This window comes from Helicoverpa zea, chromosome 7, assembly GCF_022581195.2.
Source record: "Helicoverpa zea isolate HzStark_Cry1AcR chromosome 7, ilHelZeax1.1, whole genome shotgun sequence".
Lineage (NCBI taxonomy): Eukaryota > Metazoa > Arthropoda > Insecta > Lepidoptera > Noctuidae > Helicoverpa > Helicoverpa zea.
This window is the reverse complement of record NC_061458.1, coordinates 9,331,400-9,349,238: the sequence shown is the minus strand read 5'-3', so window position 1 is coordinate 9,349,238 and position 17,839 is coordinate 9,331,400. Positions and strand designations below refer to the sequence as shown.

At 37.3% G+C, this 17,839-nt stretch overlaps 2 protein-coding genes across 8 annotated transcripts in view; both read left to right on the top strand.

Annotated features, from left to right (window-relative positions):
* Positions 1–7,261, top strand: part of LOC124631868 — an 82,647-nt gene extending 75,386 nt beyond the window's left edge. For 3 of the 5 annotated variants that reach the window (XM_047166498.1, XM_047166499.1, XM_047166497.1), the window contains 4 exons: positions 1,386–1,517; positions 3,355–3,474; positions 4,078–4,133; positions 5,562–7,261. In XM_047166498.1, the coding sequence (XP_047022454.1) occupies positions 1,386–1,517; positions 3,355–3,474; positions 4,078–4,133; positions 5,562–6,198 (945 nt within the window). In that variant the 3' untranslated portion in view covers positions 6,199–7,261. Of the gene's footprint in view, positions 1–1,385; positions 1,518–3,354; positions 3,475–4,077; positions 4,134–5,405; positions 5,415–5,561 lie in introns of all 5 variants that reach the window. The other 2 variants (XM_047166501.1, XM_047166500.1) reach the window with 2 other exon arrangements.
* Positions 7,262–8,591: 1,330 nt separating this feature from the next.
* LOC124631871 lies at positions 8,592–17,236 on the top strand. 3 transcript variants are annotated; one of them, XM_047166505.1, is made up of 9 exons: positions 8,592–8,809; positions 13,601–13,732; positions 13,864–14,007; positions 14,130–14,350; positions 14,446–14,988; positions 15,088–15,429; positions 15,561–15,801; positions 16,099–16,398; positions 16,540–17,236. In XM_047166505.1, exons 2-9 carry the CDS (start codon positions 13,621–13,623, stop codon positions 16,884–16,886), a joined length of 2,250 nt encoding a protein of 749 aa, XP_047022461.1. In that variant the 5' UTR covers positions 8,592–8,809; positions 13,601–13,620; the 3' UTR covers positions 16,887–17,236. The 3 variants fall into 3 exon arrangements, with proteins under 3 accessions (XP_047022461.1, XP_047022460.1, XP_047022462.1); XM_047166504.1 differs by lacking the exon at positions 8,592–8,809 and adding an exon at positions 12,347–12,363; XM_047166506.1 differs by lacking the exon at positions 8,592–8,809 and adding an exon at positions 12,479–12,583 and having other exon boundaries at positions 13,555–13,732.
* Positions 17,237–17,839: the final 603 nt, after the last annotated feature.

Genomic DNA, 17,839 nt, shown 5'->3' with positions numbered 1-17,839 from the left:
ATTAACGTGTCTGTGCCTTCCTTTTCCTTTGGCTTGTAAAATGTAACAACGATGTTAAACGCATTGTCCTTCAACTTTATTGCAACATGAACTATATTTTGTATACATAACACGAATGAGATTATTTCCTGATAAAATAGCGAGGTCACATCTTGGTAAAACTGTCGACTGTATAAACAATCGCTGAGTTCGTTTCATCATCAATTCCTGCATAATCCGTTGTTTTCACAAATGCATACTTTCTGTTTTGGTGCTTCACACATTGGTCTAACAAGGTTGTGGGATTGGGTATAATGTTTTCTAGATTGGTGATGATACAAATGCTTCACAATCGCTTTATTAAGACACATCTGTTTTCAACATTAGATTAAAATAAATAATGCCATTGACAACGTGATTAAGATAAGATCGAGTCTGCAGCTGTATTTCTGGATTTGATCACCTTATGTTTTTTAATGCATATGAATTAAGATCTGATATATTTGTCTTCCTCAAGCACAATATTTGTTTAAAACCTAAAAATAGTAGCCATAAAATTGTTCACTTGATACACGTTATTGTTACTTTTGGACTGTTAGGTATGTACAATTTAGAAGAAATTATTATTCGTTTTATAAATGAAATAGCTTATCGAAAATATTTAAATTAAATCTTTGATTAAATTATGGATCATATGAAATTATTTAATTTAATCATACAAACAAAATTATTAAATTTCATCACGAATCATCGATCATATACGAATTCAGAAACGAATCGAAGACATAGGTAATATTAGTTTTAATTAAAAGGGTAGCGCCTTGTATCTATCTATATTTCTTTTATAAGTTTAAGTGGATATGCCGTAAAACGAGGCTAAAGATAGACGGCCTCGTTCAAATTGAATTTAGTTCGCTTATAGGTAATCCTAATCCTGTCTGCGTAGGTTGTAGAGGTTTGGCAACTTGTTCGCAACTTATGACGCAATCTTAAGTACATTAGCAACAATTATATTTGAGCGATGTACCTACTTATATGTATTTTTAATAAGGAAAGTCGAAATCATTTTTTAATATTTGTGTCAAATGGAGTCACATAAGTATGTAAGTAGCTTTGTTTCACGCGTTTTAATCTTTTAGACACCACAACTTTAAGTCATTGGCAGTCGGGTAAAAATCATAATTTTAGTAGTTCGCGATCTTTGTGAACTGAACGGTGTCTTCGTGTGCATAGGATCCATTTCTTGAGTTTTAATGGATTGAAAAACAGACTTACTGGGCACCTTAAACCGTCTAGCTATATGTATGTATTTTTTTAATCTACAGCTTTCGCGACATCTGATGGAAGGGTTTTACCTAGCTTTACAATATTTCTAACTACATTTTCTACAATTCCATGGTACACAGAGCGAAACTCTCGACCCGTTGCTGGCGGCGTGCGCGGAGAGCCCCGCGCGCGGCAACGGGCGCCGCCCCCCCGCCTCGCCGCTGCACCCCGACGCCTGCGCCGAGATGCGCCGACAGATACTCTATCTGCAGGTGAGGCTAATATTTGAATAATATCAACAGGCTACATGTACCCTCTTGGGTTCATGACCGAAAGAGTATTGAGTCTCTCGAACACTCTTGGTAAGTGCGTAAATGTGATGGTTACATGATGGTTACGAAAAGAAAAGTAAGATTGTTATTGTTCTAATTAAGGCAAACTAAAGGAACCTCAATGATAAGAATACTGATAGGATTACAGGTATCTAAAATAGGGATACAAATCTACATCATTATGAGGTTCAGCGAAGTTTTGGCCACAGTGGCAATCATCAAAGTATCATGAAAACACAAAACACTAAGAGTAGTTTCATTCGAAGTTAGACTGAGTAAACAAATAAACAACTCAAAAGGATTTTCGTAAAACGGTTCTATATCAACATTAGCTCCTATGGGTTTAATTAGCTAATCACCAGTCATGAAGCCATACAAGTGTCGGCAAAAACTTGGCCTTCGGTCATTTATGGCAGTAGATCTAATTAATGCGCTTAAAATAACTAATTGGCTTTACTAACTGGTTTATTGAACTCTATAATAAACAAGCCCTAAATTACTTTAACGACAGGTCATAATTTAGTTATTAAACTTATGACAAGGGTTGAGGCTAATCCTTGTCTCTCTTGGCTCCTAAAATATCTGACTACGGTCACGGATAATACAATTAGGTAATTCGATCAGAAACTTTATTTTCAAGTATATTTACGGAGATCAGCAAGAAATGATCAAAATTAGCTATTAACCTTATGCGAAAGTAATGTGAACAATGAGCAAGCGTGTCACAATGGTGCTTGCTCACTATGTGACTCGAATAGTTTCTAGATTCTTGATGATAACTTGAACCCCGTTATAAAGACCTATTTGCCATTCTCATAGCCAAAGAATTCTCATTAAATATTGAGGGCAGTGTAAAAAAATATGGCCATCATAATTTTTTAACGATATAGCAATAAACTATAAATCAAATTGCTTATTTTGAAACTGGATATGAACGCATGAGTCAATCTGGTTTCGTCTAGCTAGGCCACTGAACAGTAGTATCAGGTGAGTTAAGTAATTACCTCCGCTTGAGAAAGAAATCATGAGACGCGATGGCACCTTACACTGGTATCTGATCAGCAGTCTCGCGCGATTTTCCAAACCACCATTCAGTTTGGCACGAGTTTGAGATGGGGACGGAGGAGATGATATAAAATAAAATAAATAAATAAATAATGTCGGGACACCTTTTCACACACGATCGGTTAGCCCCATGGTAAGTTATTAATTAACTTGTGTTATGGGTGCTAACACAACTGATAAACTACATATAGCTACATATATACATATTTATAAATACATATTGTAACACCCAGACCACGACCCACAAGCATGCTCATCACACAAATGTCGACCGAGCCGGGAATCGAACCCGGGACCTCAGGTTCGGCGGTCCGGCCTGATGACTATTGCGCCATCGAGGTCGTCAAATAAATGATTATAGGCTATTTTTTTATAATCCAATCATGTTAGTGCCCCTCGCAATTTGAGATACCCGGATTTGCCTTGTGGCTGTTCCCAATATTCTATTTATCCGTTGACTTGCTTCCGAGAAATATAATTTTATTTACCTCAAAGTAACATCAAATTCCTAACTCTAGTGAGCAAGACAACGGACAACAACAGACAGATATATTATCTGTACCTATCTATGGGCCATTTGCCTGTTGCCTGAATGGAAAAGATTAAATAAAAAAACTAATTATTGGGAACGGACGTAAGACGAAGTCCAGTCCAGTATTATCCAACGATGAGCTGTGACCTTTGCTAACCAATATGTTGTTCGTTGTTACAGAGTCAGCTGGAGGAGCGCGACCGGCTGGTGCGCGTGCTGCAGGCGCAGATGCTGCGCATGGCCGAGACCCACGAGCCGAGGCAGGACGACACCTGCAACGTCGCCACGCAGACCGACCGGGTATGTACCTACTCACTTATTACCATGGCATTTCATAAACAATTTACACTAAGAAGGATACCCACATAAAACTCATCATCTCCCGAGCCTTTTCCCAACTTTGTTGGGGTCGGCTTCCAGTCTATACGGATGCATCTGAGTAGGTACCAGTGTTTTACAAGGAGCGATTTCCTATCTGACTTTGTCAACCCAGTTACCAGAACAACCTAAGAGGAAAAAAACATAAAACTCTGTAATAAAACGTTGCGAAACCCCACAAATTCAAATAAAATAGTTTTGCTAAGTGCTTAAAATTCAGTTTTAAAGCCTAGTGACGATATTTGGGAAACCTACCAATTCAAGTTGTAGGTTTCCCAAATATCGTTGTTTTTGAAAGCCTATAATAGGCTGAAATGAAAAAGGTCCAAGGAAACGAAGAGAAAGGATGGAATGAATTACGGGGACTGTGAAGTTAGAGAATTAATAAAAGTTTATTTTTAAACATAATAATACATTTGAAAAACTGTTTCATATAATGCATTGTATTTAAAATCTAGGTCATCATATGACACATGACTTTGTTTCGCAAACAATAGTTGAAATGTATGTGGTTTTCTATTTCAGTTGCGGCCGCCGATGAGCTCGGCGTTAACGAGTTCTGACAATTCCGGATTAGTGAGGTAACCGCATCCTAAACATTACAACGCACTACACTTGTATTACACTGAGTGAAACACTTATTGCTTCTACATTATCTCCTACAGTTACCTCACTTTCTTTTTATTTAGTCATACTAACTTTCCCTTCACTATTACGTTTTATTTATTCCACCATCTATCCAATATTTTTATTTATTGTTTTAGGTTTATCTTCGCTACAATAAAGTCCATTTATCACACACTGCATTCATCTATCATCTTGATGTACATACCGCCCATTATCCCCTCATACATGTCACAATATAAAGATCATTGTTCCTCACTCGTACAACATACCGTGTCTAAGAGCCAAGCATTAGTGTCAAACTTAAACAATTCCAAATGGATCATCATATTCAAAGACTACATGAATAAAAAAATGACATTTGCACCAACATCCATGTGTAAAATAACATTAACTTTATCTCCCTATTTCACTGGTATTTTTCTTTGATTTAAATTATTCATGTATTTATTATCATTCATCAAGAAGTGGCGTACCCATCAATATCATCTATAATTTGTCATCATCATCAGGTCCTTCAAAATGTTCATTTTGTTCTAATTTCCTCACATGCTGCTTTAAATTCCGAATTGGATTTTCATTGAAAAAATGTCGTCATTGGATATTGGTGGCGGCAGTTTCCACTTGGGTGGTGGTCGTGTTCGTCCGTCGGATCAGGTAGCGTGGCTCGACTGTTTGCTCGCTGTTTGCCTCTTGTGTTCCGTCAATGTGTTGTGCTTACTGCATCTGCTGTACCGGACCGACGACGGAGCCGTGTTCCTCGTCTCCGATAGGGACATCGACGAATATTGCTACAAATACATCAAGTGACTTCATCACTGCTAGTTTGCATGAAGATTTGCATATAACGATTCGGTAAAAAACCAACAATAAAAATGTAAATAGTGTGTAAAGTGCCTAAGCGTTACTAAAAGGCTAAAAAAAGACAATAATGCAAGGTTTGATGATTGGGGTTGTGATAGAGAGAAAAGGATGGTGCTATATAGTACTGACAACGAAGAGTTTCAGCATGTTAGGATGTTTTGTGTGAAGCACGGCACTTCTGGCACATTGACTTGACTAGGCAATCAATTGGCTTGGTTTAGGCAGTTAGTGACGATTTTTTGTGTTGTTTGACTGTAGGTATATAGTCGTGTGGTTTTCTCACTTTTTTGTCATATAACCACATATAACATTTTAATTTACTTTGATTATGAAATATGTCTCTGTGTTGCACGCTGCCTCGACAGAATATAAAGGTGAGGAACACATTCATAAACACCCTAACGAAAGCTAATCTAATTTTGCAGTTGAAATCGTGACTAATAAACGAGGTTTCTAAAACTCAAACGCTGATCATGATTATCTTAAAGAATTGATATTAACCGATAATTTTGTGTTCGCAGTTGGAATGAACAAGCTAGCGTGAGGAAGCTGCCGTCTTATAGTGAAGCACAAAAGACTAAGAGACCTGTTACCAACGGGACTGTGAACAAATGCCAGTGTGGTGTTAGGAAAGTGAACGGACTTGTTAATGGAGACGAGAATATTGTAGACAAACGTGCCGACACCGTGCAGTTGAAGACTAACAGCCGCGTCGGTACTAAGTATTTGCAAGCCCTCGCGAACTCTGACAACAACCGCCGATATATAAAAAGAGACTCCTCTGTGGGGGACAAATCTGACCGTAGGGCGTTATACTCCAACAGATCTCGTTCGATAGAGAACTTTCAGAACCAATACACGACAACAGAACGCACTCTTACAAAGAACATCGTGATTGAAGAGCCAATGATCAAGCATCATACTTCGTACGGTGATTTGTATAATGGCCGGATCAGTAGCAAGGAGAGCGTCTCCCGGCACAGTCCGAGCCTGACCGGTCAGTCTACCGACACGGACTACAGTTCGGACGGCGGCTACAAGTCTCTGCCGTCATCCATAAATTGTAACACCTCGCCCAAGAAGGTCAGCGGCATCCCGCGGAGGTCCATTGAACAAAAATTCCTTTCCACTAAACATGTCAAAGCGAGCGCTATATGATGTATTTGTTTGAGACAGTTCACTTGTGATATTATTTTGAATCAATTTGTCGGGCAGATGTCAGGCACTCAGTAGTTCCTGTATGAAAGTTTCGCTTGACTTACTTATTGTTGTTTAGTCCATCATTGAGTGTGTGAAGTCTGCCCGCAATGTGGTGTGACTGCGATTGTGACGTCCCTGTGACGCCACCAGAGCGCTAGAGCAACGCTTGTTCGCATTTATTTCCACTCATCGTAAAGCTAATTAATTAAGCTACATTTAGTTGAACGATGCCAAATTATATCGATGTTACAGTTTGATCTAATATCCTAAAATCGTCCTAAAGGTTTTAGTTTGACGTGAAATTTGACATTTCGTAACCCGATGCTTAGTGCATTTTGTTTTATTGTAATCAAACGAATATTGACCTCCTGTATTATACAGTTAGTGGACTACCTTAAACGGGAACTAATTTTGTAGATTTAATTTACAAATTTGTATACAGGCGATAAAGTTATCTTAGATTTTCTATGGTAGACAAACTAGTAAATAAAGCTGTAATATGTGATAAGAGTGGCTGTAAGACCTTATATTTAATTTATACCTACATGATATCTTCCCTATTGTTAATCACTAAGTATTACTTATGTATCGAACGTCACATAATCAAAATTAACTTAAATGAATGTTTTACGACTATTTATTTGCTATGTAAAGTTATAAGTCCGAGTAGGTATCAAATAGGTACAAACATCACTCGCTTGTAAGGCATTTTAAATATCCAGATGTCATTTTAAAGCATTTGTCGAATCAATGTTATAGTAATTTAATGTTAAACTTAGGAAATCATAATCTTCTGCAGAGCCTAACGTTAAGTCCTATATTGATACCTAGAACAATTTACCTACATATGTACTTTAACAGAAAAATATATTTCAATTACTTGTGTACTTATGGCTACTTATATTTATCCCATATATTGCGCTTTCCTACGTTAGTTGTGTAAATTTAAGCCCACTAGCTTTAGTAAAGATTATTTAATTTAAAGAAATTGAAGTTGTTTCAATAAATAATTTTAATTTTCTTTTGTCTTCTTTATTTACTACCCTAGAACAATAGTCAGTCCGTTTCAGGAACAATTCTCAAACTAGCTAAAAAAATCAAGCTAGTGGGTGAAAAAGCGGGGAAAATTCAGTAACATTTCCTGAATCAAAATATTTCAAGTATGCTGACAGCTGAATAATAAATATTACTTGAATAAATAATTAGGTAGGTACACTTAACTGAATGTAGTCCAAGTTCTCCTATCAATATCAGAGCGATACGATATATTGATCTACTATGAACCCAGCTGATGTCATGAGCTCACGACACAATCACCTCGTTTCTATAATAGGCATGATGACAGTAATCAAAAATCATTAAAATAATATATTTATTAAATTAAACTTGAAGCTTGGAATATAAAACGCGCATTGTTTTCTTTATTAATAATGTGATTGATATGTATTTTTATAAAATAAAATTACGAAATAAGGCAATCCGCCATGATATCTTGAACACCAATCAGAGCTCGTGACGTCATTTCTCAAAACAACTCGCGCGAAAGCGCGCGAACGTCACATTTCGTTCTTGTGAACTTCCACTGCGATCTTTGTTTTTAATTAATTAATTGTTTATAACACGAGTTATGGAGCCCGGATTTATCAAGGCAAACAGCGTTAATTTGCCTAGAATTGATATCATAATGCTGGGAAAGTTTTTGGCATCAAATAAATATTTTTGTTCAGCTGAATTTAGAAATGTTAAAACTTCCATGTAAGTATACTAGTTTAATTAAAAAACAATGAGAGATGAAACCTAACCTCGAAATAGTTATTTACATTATAAACTATGCTAGAATCTAGAGAACTACGTAATAACTTACATGAAAGTGATCTTCACAAAAATAAAGTTGTACCCTGGGCAATATTGCTTTTGAATCTCGCCTTGCAAGTTTAAGCCACTTGTTTCGTATTTTTTTATTGTGAGGAACGTACACAAATAACTTATCAGGAGTTGTTTTGGATGTGTTCTTACACTGGGGGACCCCACAACACCTATGCCCTTTCGAATTCATATTTAATAACACAAAAAACTTAATTATTGCACGAGCGTTGTTTACTTGCGTCTTGTAATTTCAGTCGTGACGTCACAAGTGACGACATGACACTGACAAGCGTTTTCGCGCCGGATTCAAAGTGGACAGAGAAAAATGCAATTATTTGATAAAAAATCTTCGCATTTTCTTAAAATTAATAATTTTTCATATAAAATAGACGTATACCTACATCATACAAAGGAATTTAAAAATTTGTCATCATGCCTATTATTGATTTTACAATGACTAGTGGAGAACATTGTTAGTGTTTACATTTGGACCTTGGTCGAGTGGTGGGTCGATAAGCGCGGGAATCACGACGCGGCGTGGCGCTGCGCCGCGTGCCTCGCCACTCGCCGCCCGCACCGCGCCTGCGCCGCACCGACCTTCCCGCCAAACTTTCGAACAGTTAGTTCCAATTTCAAACTCGACAACAAATTGACAAAACAAAAACGTGTGTGCATTAATGACTTGAAGCTGATAAAAATAAAGGTTCGTCTATTTATATGTTCCACTAATTCCATTAACATTCATTCATCAAGATCAACGATACTGACTTGCAGCCTGAATTTACAGTTTCAGTTCACGTTTCCATAAAATTGTTTATTTATTTTTGAGTGCTGTCAAATATTATGTGTCAACGACAACAATTGCATGTGAACTTCAAAGAGGTTCTACTATTATTCTAAAGAGTGTTAAATGAAAAATATTTTCCTGAAGTTTCATGAAAATTCTGAAGAATTATTTCAATAAATGGGTAGAAAGCTTTGATACCCAAGATTTCATTTTAAGCTATTAGTGTGTGATTTTATCAATACACTGGTCCTATTTAGAGCATTTACTTACGGTACATTTCATTTTAATGAACTTAAAGTGACCTCTAACTGAAAACTACGAAATGTAGAGTCATTTTGAGTTGTTTTCTTCCGCTTCGCGTAATTAGGCACGTCTATGAATACATTAAAACTATGTGTTACGTATTACAAAGGATGAAACACTAGGTGATAATATATTATCGCGTGCAATAGGGTCACTAGTGATAGAGAAGAGTCAAGATGACTGGACTTGACGTCCGCCTTCGTAATTCATTTTAGCCTACGTAAATGCAGCGATTTTCGGAAAATCTTGCGCGAAATCTTAAACTTTGCAAACCTCTGTTAACTTCCTGAATTTATAAACACTACATATATGTGTAGGTATTTTTAACGATACATGGATAAAACTTAGATTTAATTACTTAGATAGTTACGCAAAAGAAAATGGCGGGAGTTTGGAGTACCTAATTAGCTAAACATATTAGCTAATTCAAGTTATTGTTTGGCACGATGAGAAAAAATAACAAAAAGTTATTTGTATAAAACAAATAAATAAGTCGTTAGACATTGAATGTAATTTAAATTAGTAAAATACGTAATAATAGTTATTTTCAGATGAGTTTAATGAATATGTCTAATCTAGGTTTTTAATAACAAACACAGACACGTGAACTTGAGAAAACGGACTTTCGTCAAGACATTTAGGTAGGCAGTTCCTTCGAAGTAGTAAAAACTACGATAAAGCGATCAGAAAGATTATTATTAGTAAACAAGTAAGCACAATAGAACAACTGTTATCGTCGATACAGATAACGTAGACTTCTTAATCCTGGCCGTTGACCTTTCGATTTTAATTACTCAAGATAAAAGAAACGGAATACATTGACTATTTGGTCACTAACCAAAATATCAAGCGTGCGGTACAAAATATTTTAACGCAGCCGTCTTATGTAACTTCGCGGTAAAAGTAGATCATGATTTTGTTAACAATTTACATCGCTACCAACTCTCGCCTGTTTTAACTTTTATCACGTCTTTATCAATTTACTTTTTGTTTATATTTCAATAATTTGACATTTTTTTAATCTTTTAAGTTCTAAATTCAAAAAAGCATTGCTTATTTATGGTATTTTTTGTCTCGAATCAGTTATTCATGGAGGTTTTAATGAATGAACGTAACCTTTCACCATAACGAGAAGGGGGAAAGTGAGAGTGATACCGGCAGCACTTGTCTGTTATCTGCAGGCCACAGTGGACAAATAGTGACCTTAACATTTTAATTAACTAATAGTACCTAAGTGGTTAATGAAAGACAATTGGTGTTTTGTTTATTGTTATTGTTTGTTCAATTGTTGTGAAGCGGACCTAGATTAGGATATATCAGTTGTTTTGTTAGACTGTTTGAAAGCAGTTTTTTACATTGGACTGTGGTCAATTAAAAATGAAATTAGTAAAAAAATAATAAGTAAATAGTTTGGGATATCTACGAGTAAATACGTTGGAACTCTTCTGATACACCAATGGTGATGTGAAGATGTGTGTGAAATTGGAAGCAAGTCCAAGAACAGGTTTCTGCCGCCTACATAACTTTTAGTCTAAGTGAAATGCATAGTTTAGTATGAATATTTTCAAAGTCTCATTTACTATGGTACCTATACTTAACTATTTCATACATAAAGTTTATAGTCTTTGACTTCTCTACCTATGTAGATGCTAGATAATATTTTTAACAAATAGCAAAGTCTATTTAATTCAATATTTTATACCTACATAACTGTAACGCGATTGTTTCATAAAGTACACTAAGTTTAAGGCAATATTTCGCGTGTTCGAACGATACCGGTCATTTCATAACAATAAATTGAGGTTAACGATTCCGTACGATTTCATATGAATTCAATATCATATTTCAAGCAAACAACTTTATTTATTTATTTATATTTCAAATCTAACCGAAGAAAGATACATATTGTGCTGCAACTAAATAACATTTCTCTTCTCCACTAAAACGATTACAAAGTTTATAGAAGAAAGCTCCTGAACTTTTCCGGATGACCATTTTATTCGGTTTTCCGAGCGTATTATTTGAAGTCATTAGAGTCATATTATAATATATATCATGGAAATATTAAACGGGCCAGAATTGTATGTAGGTAGGTACCTAAGTAATTTGCGAGTTTCAATTTTTCAATCATGCACACAACATTTCATCAACTAAGTATTTACATCGTCTGAGTGCAAGCAGCGATAAAACAAATATTCTGAATCATACGATATTCATTAAAACAAAAATCGCGCAGATCCGGGAAACGACACGAGAAGGTGAACCCGGTAGGCCAATTATAATTGTTATCTAAAAATGTAAATGAAAACATTGAAAGTTAACGAATAGGTCCCTATCATGTTGATACAGCCCATTTGTTTATAAATATAACAATGTATGTTTTGGCTTTGTAAGAATTATAACTAAAATGGATGATGAACAGCGGGCGTGTCCAGTTGCGTCGCGATAGCTTAGTATCTACGAAACTAAATAAATTCAACAGTTTTGTCTACATTTGTTATTAAATTCTGGTAAACAAACTTCGCCAAGCGTATTTTTCACCTAAAACGCGTAACACAATAGCATAATCAATTGATTATTTAAATTCAAAACGGAAAATAACAGTCCCTATTTCGGAAAATCACAGACAATATTGTTTATCGATCTAATTGTTTTCAATTGCAATGGCCGTTATCAATAGTTTAGAAACAACGCGTCGAACCGCAACGAATAATAAATAACGTTCGTTTGCACTTAGAACTCTCACCACGCATGCACTCGATATTAAACATCCTTATCCGAAATGATGACGCTGAAGTATGGTTCAGTTGCTCCCAATGATATTTAAAGGAGAATTTTCTAACCACAATAACCGCAGCGTGTTTTGTATCATAGTGACGAATATGAGCCACGACGCACTAGGTGGAAAGTAGCCTTATAGTTCGGCCATTCAGAGAATGCGTTCCTGACACGTCGCGATTGAACTGACGACGTAATAACATTCATTGATTATTGATATAATAATGTTGTTTTAATGCTCCTCAATTGTTAAAACGGTAAACAACCAGCAAAAATATTTTTATCGTAACTGCAACGCCATTGCAAAGTTACGTCGTCAGTTCAATCGCGACGTGTCAGGAACGCATTCTCTGAATGGCCGAACTATAGTTACGGAATGTGTTACATAGGTAGTCGATATTCAGATGTTTGTTGATGTAATTTTAATCGATAGGAGAGCGTCTTTTTGTTAAGATTTCATACTTTGAAAAACGTAAGTGGATAGCTAGGAAGCAATATGACTACGCTAAATCTGCAGAAGCGTCATCTGCGTATCGACTTGATTACGGATCAAACATTGCACCGCAAGGCTTAGATTTTTTGATTGGACGCATTAAGCTACTTAGTTTAATAGGCATGATGACAGTAATCAAAAATCATTAAAATAATATATTTATTAAATTAAACTTGAAGCTTGGAATATAAAACGCGCATTGTTTTCTTTATTAATAATGTGATTAATATGTATTTTTATAAAATAAAATTACGAAATAAGGCAATCCGCCATGATATCTTGAACACCAATCAGAGCTCGTGACGTCATCTCTCAAAACAACTCGCGCGACAGCGCGCGAACGTCACATTTCGTTATTGTGAACTTCCACTGCGATCTTTGTTTTTAATTAATTAATTGTTTATAACACGAGTTGTGGAGCCCAGATTTATCAAGGCAAACAGAGCTAATTTGCCTAGAATTGATATCATAATGCTGGGAGAGTTTTTGGCATCAAATAAAGATTTTTGTTCAGCTGAATTTAGAAATGTTAAAACTTCCATGTAAGTATACTAGTTTAATTAAAAAAAACTTTCATGTAAGTGTATTATATAGTTTAATTAAAAAAACTTCTATGTTAGAATCTAGAGAACTATGTAATAACTTACATCAAAGTGATCTTCACAAAAATAAAGTTGTACCCTGGGCAATATTGCTTTTGAATCTCGCCTTGCAAGTTTAAGCGACTTGTTTCGTATTTTTTTATTGTGAGGAACGTACACAAATAACTTATCAGGAGTTGTTTTGGATGTGTTCTTACACTGGGGGACCCCACAACACCTATGCACTTTCGAATTCATATTTAATAACACAAAAAACTTAATTATTGCACGAGCGTTGTTTACTTGCGTCTTGTAATTTCAGTCGTGACGTCACAAGTGACGACATGACACTGACAAGCGTTTTCGCGCCGGATTCAAAGTGGACAGAGAAAAATGCAATTATTTGATAAAAAAACTTCGCATTTTCTTAAAATTAATAATTTTTCATATAAAATAGACGTATACCTACATCATACAAATGAATTTAAAAATTTGTCATCATGCCTATTATGAAAATTGTGATATAAGTATATAGTTAAATTTTATTCACAGATAGTAACAACAGGGGAGCTATGATCTCACCGCGTAAAAGTGTGCGCACGCGCCTCGTTGAAGAGTTCTACACATACTGCGCTTTCTGGATCTTCGTGTCGGCGCTGCCAGTGCTAACAGTTTCTTATATTTGTAAGTATTTCTATATTTTTTTTTTTATTTCATTTCTTTTTTTTATCTTTTTCAAATCTTCGAACTGAATCTACCTCTACCTCGAGCTTTTAATGTGATACAGAACTTAATCTGAATTCGTCTTTTTCCAGTTGTACGAGTATGTAAATATCTTTGGCTGAAGCTACTGTCCAGCAGATACCCACATCTAGAATTCATCTGGACAGACACAGTTCGCTCTTTGCTTGACACGCATCGGAACCAGGGAATCATCAATGTGTTACTTTCAGTACAAGGTATGTATAACGCTAAGATTAGATCAGCACTAATTTATTGAACAAAATTAATTGACATCTCCCTAATAGTTAGCACTTTATGAAGTCATGCCTTATTTTAACAATATAAATTTAATTTACAGGCACACTAGACCCAGAAGAGCTAAAGAACCACCTAACAGACCACGTGATAAACAAACTCGACAAGAATGGGGGACTTATGTTTCCGAGACTACGACATCAACTGGTGTCATGTTGGGGGAACTATGCATGGGATGCCAGTGTCACCTTTAGACCAGAAAACCATTTTATTGTAGCCAGTGCCGTTTATAGAGGACGGCAAGTTGGTGACAACAATATTCAGGTAAACCTTACTTATAAACAAGACAGCTTAGAACCAAGACCTATAATATCTTCAACTTTGAATAGTTAATAAACTGGACTTCATTTAATTTCCAGGAATACGTCAGTGACATAGTATCAAAATACTTCGCAAGCGACCAATCTCCGTGGCAGTACATCGTAATACCATGCGTCTCAACGGAGCCCAAGTATTACATATTAGTTCGGGTGCACCACCTTTTGCTCTCAGGGAAGAAGTCTTTAAACATCGGGGACTTGCTACTTATGGAACAGTTAAGTCCTTCAGACAGGATCAGTACGTCACAGACAGAGTATACCAAGAAGAGTCCCTTGACACAGCTGTTCCCAACGCCGTCAGCCATACCAGAACTATGGGGGAAACTTAACGAAAATTTGTCAAATGCGTGGAACGAATTCGTATCTGAATATGATCCTGTCGAAAGTCCGAGAGCATTGAAGACTTTACCTGGAGCGTTTCATGTGGCTGGCTTAGTTTTAATATCAACAGTTAGTGCGCTAAGAGAACTGAATAAACGGTCTAATGGAAGGGACACGGCTTCGGAGGCGCCAGTCACGGCGCTTACACTCTTGGCGGCGATCCAGAGAGAATGTAATAGAAGAAACCTTACTATACCAAAGGTAATTATTTCCATTGTAACAGATGCATCAGAACTCTGTGAAAGTGATCGCAGACTTTTAGCACTAAACCTCATGCTTACGTATCTTTTTGATCCGCAGATAATCCTATCACCACTCATAACAGCAGATCCTCGAAAATGGCCGGGCATGGCTATCGGTGCTGCATTTTCTTCACTACGCCAGTTCATTTGTCTACCCCTTCGTATTCGAAATGAACTGGTTGCTTTAAACGAGTTACGGACTTGTGGTCACGCCAGACAACCAGACACATTAACTTGGAAGTATGCTGAATTAGCGCAGTTGTGTGTAGCGGCTATTAATGAGACGACAAGGGCAGCGCTTGAAGTGTATCGGGCGCCTGCCAGACTTTGGACGGATACTATTGGTGCTGATGATGGCCATAGACATTTGTTACAAACTGTGTCTTTGTGTGGGCGAAAGGTACCTACTTTAGATATAACCAATATAGCGGATAAACAATATTTGTTGGTCTCTCACTTATTGGGGCCACACATCCCTTAGTAAGTTATTTATCAAGTTTTTTTTTATAAATATTAACACAAGTATGTCAGGTTACAGCATGGTCAAAGCCCGTCCCCCGGGCCGGTATAGAGCGCGTAGCAAGAGCTCTGGACGTGTCGTCATCAGACATTGCCCTATACGCCGCCACAGAGGCTTTGAGGGCATTCTTCGAAAACGCACAAAACTACTCACCGGACCATGTGCTGACGACTGCGAGGGCTGCGCATGAGGACTTCCTCTATACTTTCGCTGAAGGACACGGGAAGAGTCATAAGAAATCACAGACCGGAGGTAAGATAGAAAGAATACTGATATTTGTGACATCAGAATCAGGCATTAAATATTGGCGCAAACTTAACCTAGTACCATAGATTACTTAATAGTTATCTAGCACATATCTTTTAGCTTATTTAAACAGTTTCAATGGTGCAGTTGGAAAGTGGTCGACATTGAGAGCTGTTTTCATTGTTCTTCTGCTTCAAGGACGAAAGCTTACGGACATTGATAGATATAGGGATAGATTTGAACAAATTTCCTGTATTGGGAAGATGACAATCTATGATGGTAATATATTTTTACCTTCCGCAGGCATGGTGTGCCTGTCCCTGCCTCTGGGCGCGTCGGCGCGGCGCGTGTGCGCGGGCGTGCGGCGCGCCTGCTGCCGCCAGCGGGCGCTGGCCGCGGGCTGGGCCGCGCAGGCGCAGTGCGGCGCCCTCACCCGCGCCTTGCCCTCCCCGCTGGCCCGTCTACTGCTCAACCTGCTGTCCCGCCGATACGCGCTCTCCTACGCAGAGATCGACGCGCCGCCCAACACGCCGCCACGGAAGACGTTGTGGGGACATAATGTGGATGCTGTCGTTTATTGGAGACCTCCTCAAGCAAATATTAGTAAGTATTTTTGCTTCTTGAACTGAAAATATACTGAAGTATAGTATTTCAGATCATCAAGATTCTTATTCACAAAAACATGGATTTGAGTATCAAATTATTCCATTATCCAATACTAACCCATGTAACATTTGTCTCCAGGTATGTCTCTAACGGTGATACAGTACGCGGACACAGTACGACTCGCAGTAATGGCTGACGCACGCCTGGTGCCCTCTCACATAATCCCCGCCACTCGCTGGCCTACTGCCATCGAGCAGTTAGTCGCTAAGGTAGATCAAGAAATCGCGAAAATCACTGCACGAGCAAACCTAGCCGCCGGCACTGTGCCACAAATCATCACCCCTGAAGAAATTCCTACTACCAGTACAGATACAGATACTCCTCAAGAGGAAACGGGAGAAACAGAAGATTCGGGAGTCATGCTCAGACCTCCGCCTACAACGGCAGTGAGCCCGCCTCCCATTCGGAGACGCATAGCCAACTAGATCAAAACATTCGTAGCTTCTAGCTAAGCGATGTAAATTCACGGCGCACGGCTAAGTCGGCCACCAACCGAGGACAGGTCCAGACGAATTTACCGACACGGGATTGTTGATATAGGTGACATTCAGTGGACGTTCACGCGTCAAGTTAAATGACTCACAAGAAATGACTGCTAGTTATAAGACTCGTACTTACTAGGACAAATGTGTTTATCTTTATTTTGTTGACGTTCGGGGCTGCCTACCGTTATGATAAGTTGTTACAATCTGATGTAATGGCGAACTGTGATCATGTCAATGTCATTTGTTAGATAAATGAATTTATTGTTGTTATTAAAAGTAGAAAATACTTACAGTATTCTTTTATTTTACCTTCAGACGTAGGTAAGACGATAACTTAAGTAAGTGGACCGAGGTCTAAAGTCTAAATAATATAATAACTTTCCCATGCAGATAACATTATTATTATCTACTAATAACAAGGTCAGTTAATTGATAACAGAATAAAACATCAAAGCCAGGTGTGGAAGCTTTAATGATAGGGCAAAGTGTCGCGTGAACATGATATTACGTGCAATAGATAATTGCAGCAGAAAATTTACAAAACATACTTTACACCTGATCCGAAATACAATAATTGTAAGTCTTTCCAAAATAACCAATTAAAAAAAAACAATATAGACGTAAGCATAAAGGTTTGTCAAACCTACGCTAATTTTAATCGTAGTACCTACTTAATTAAAAGGCTGTGTTTACTACAATGCATAAATAAACTCTTGAAGAGAAAACACAGTAAAGTACTATAGTTCGGCCATTCAGAGAATGCGTTCCTGACACGTCGCGATTGAACTGACGACGTAACTACATTCATTGATTATTGATATAATAATGTTGTTTTAATGCTCCTCAATTGTTAAAACGGTAAACAACCAGCAAAAATATTTTTATCGTAACTG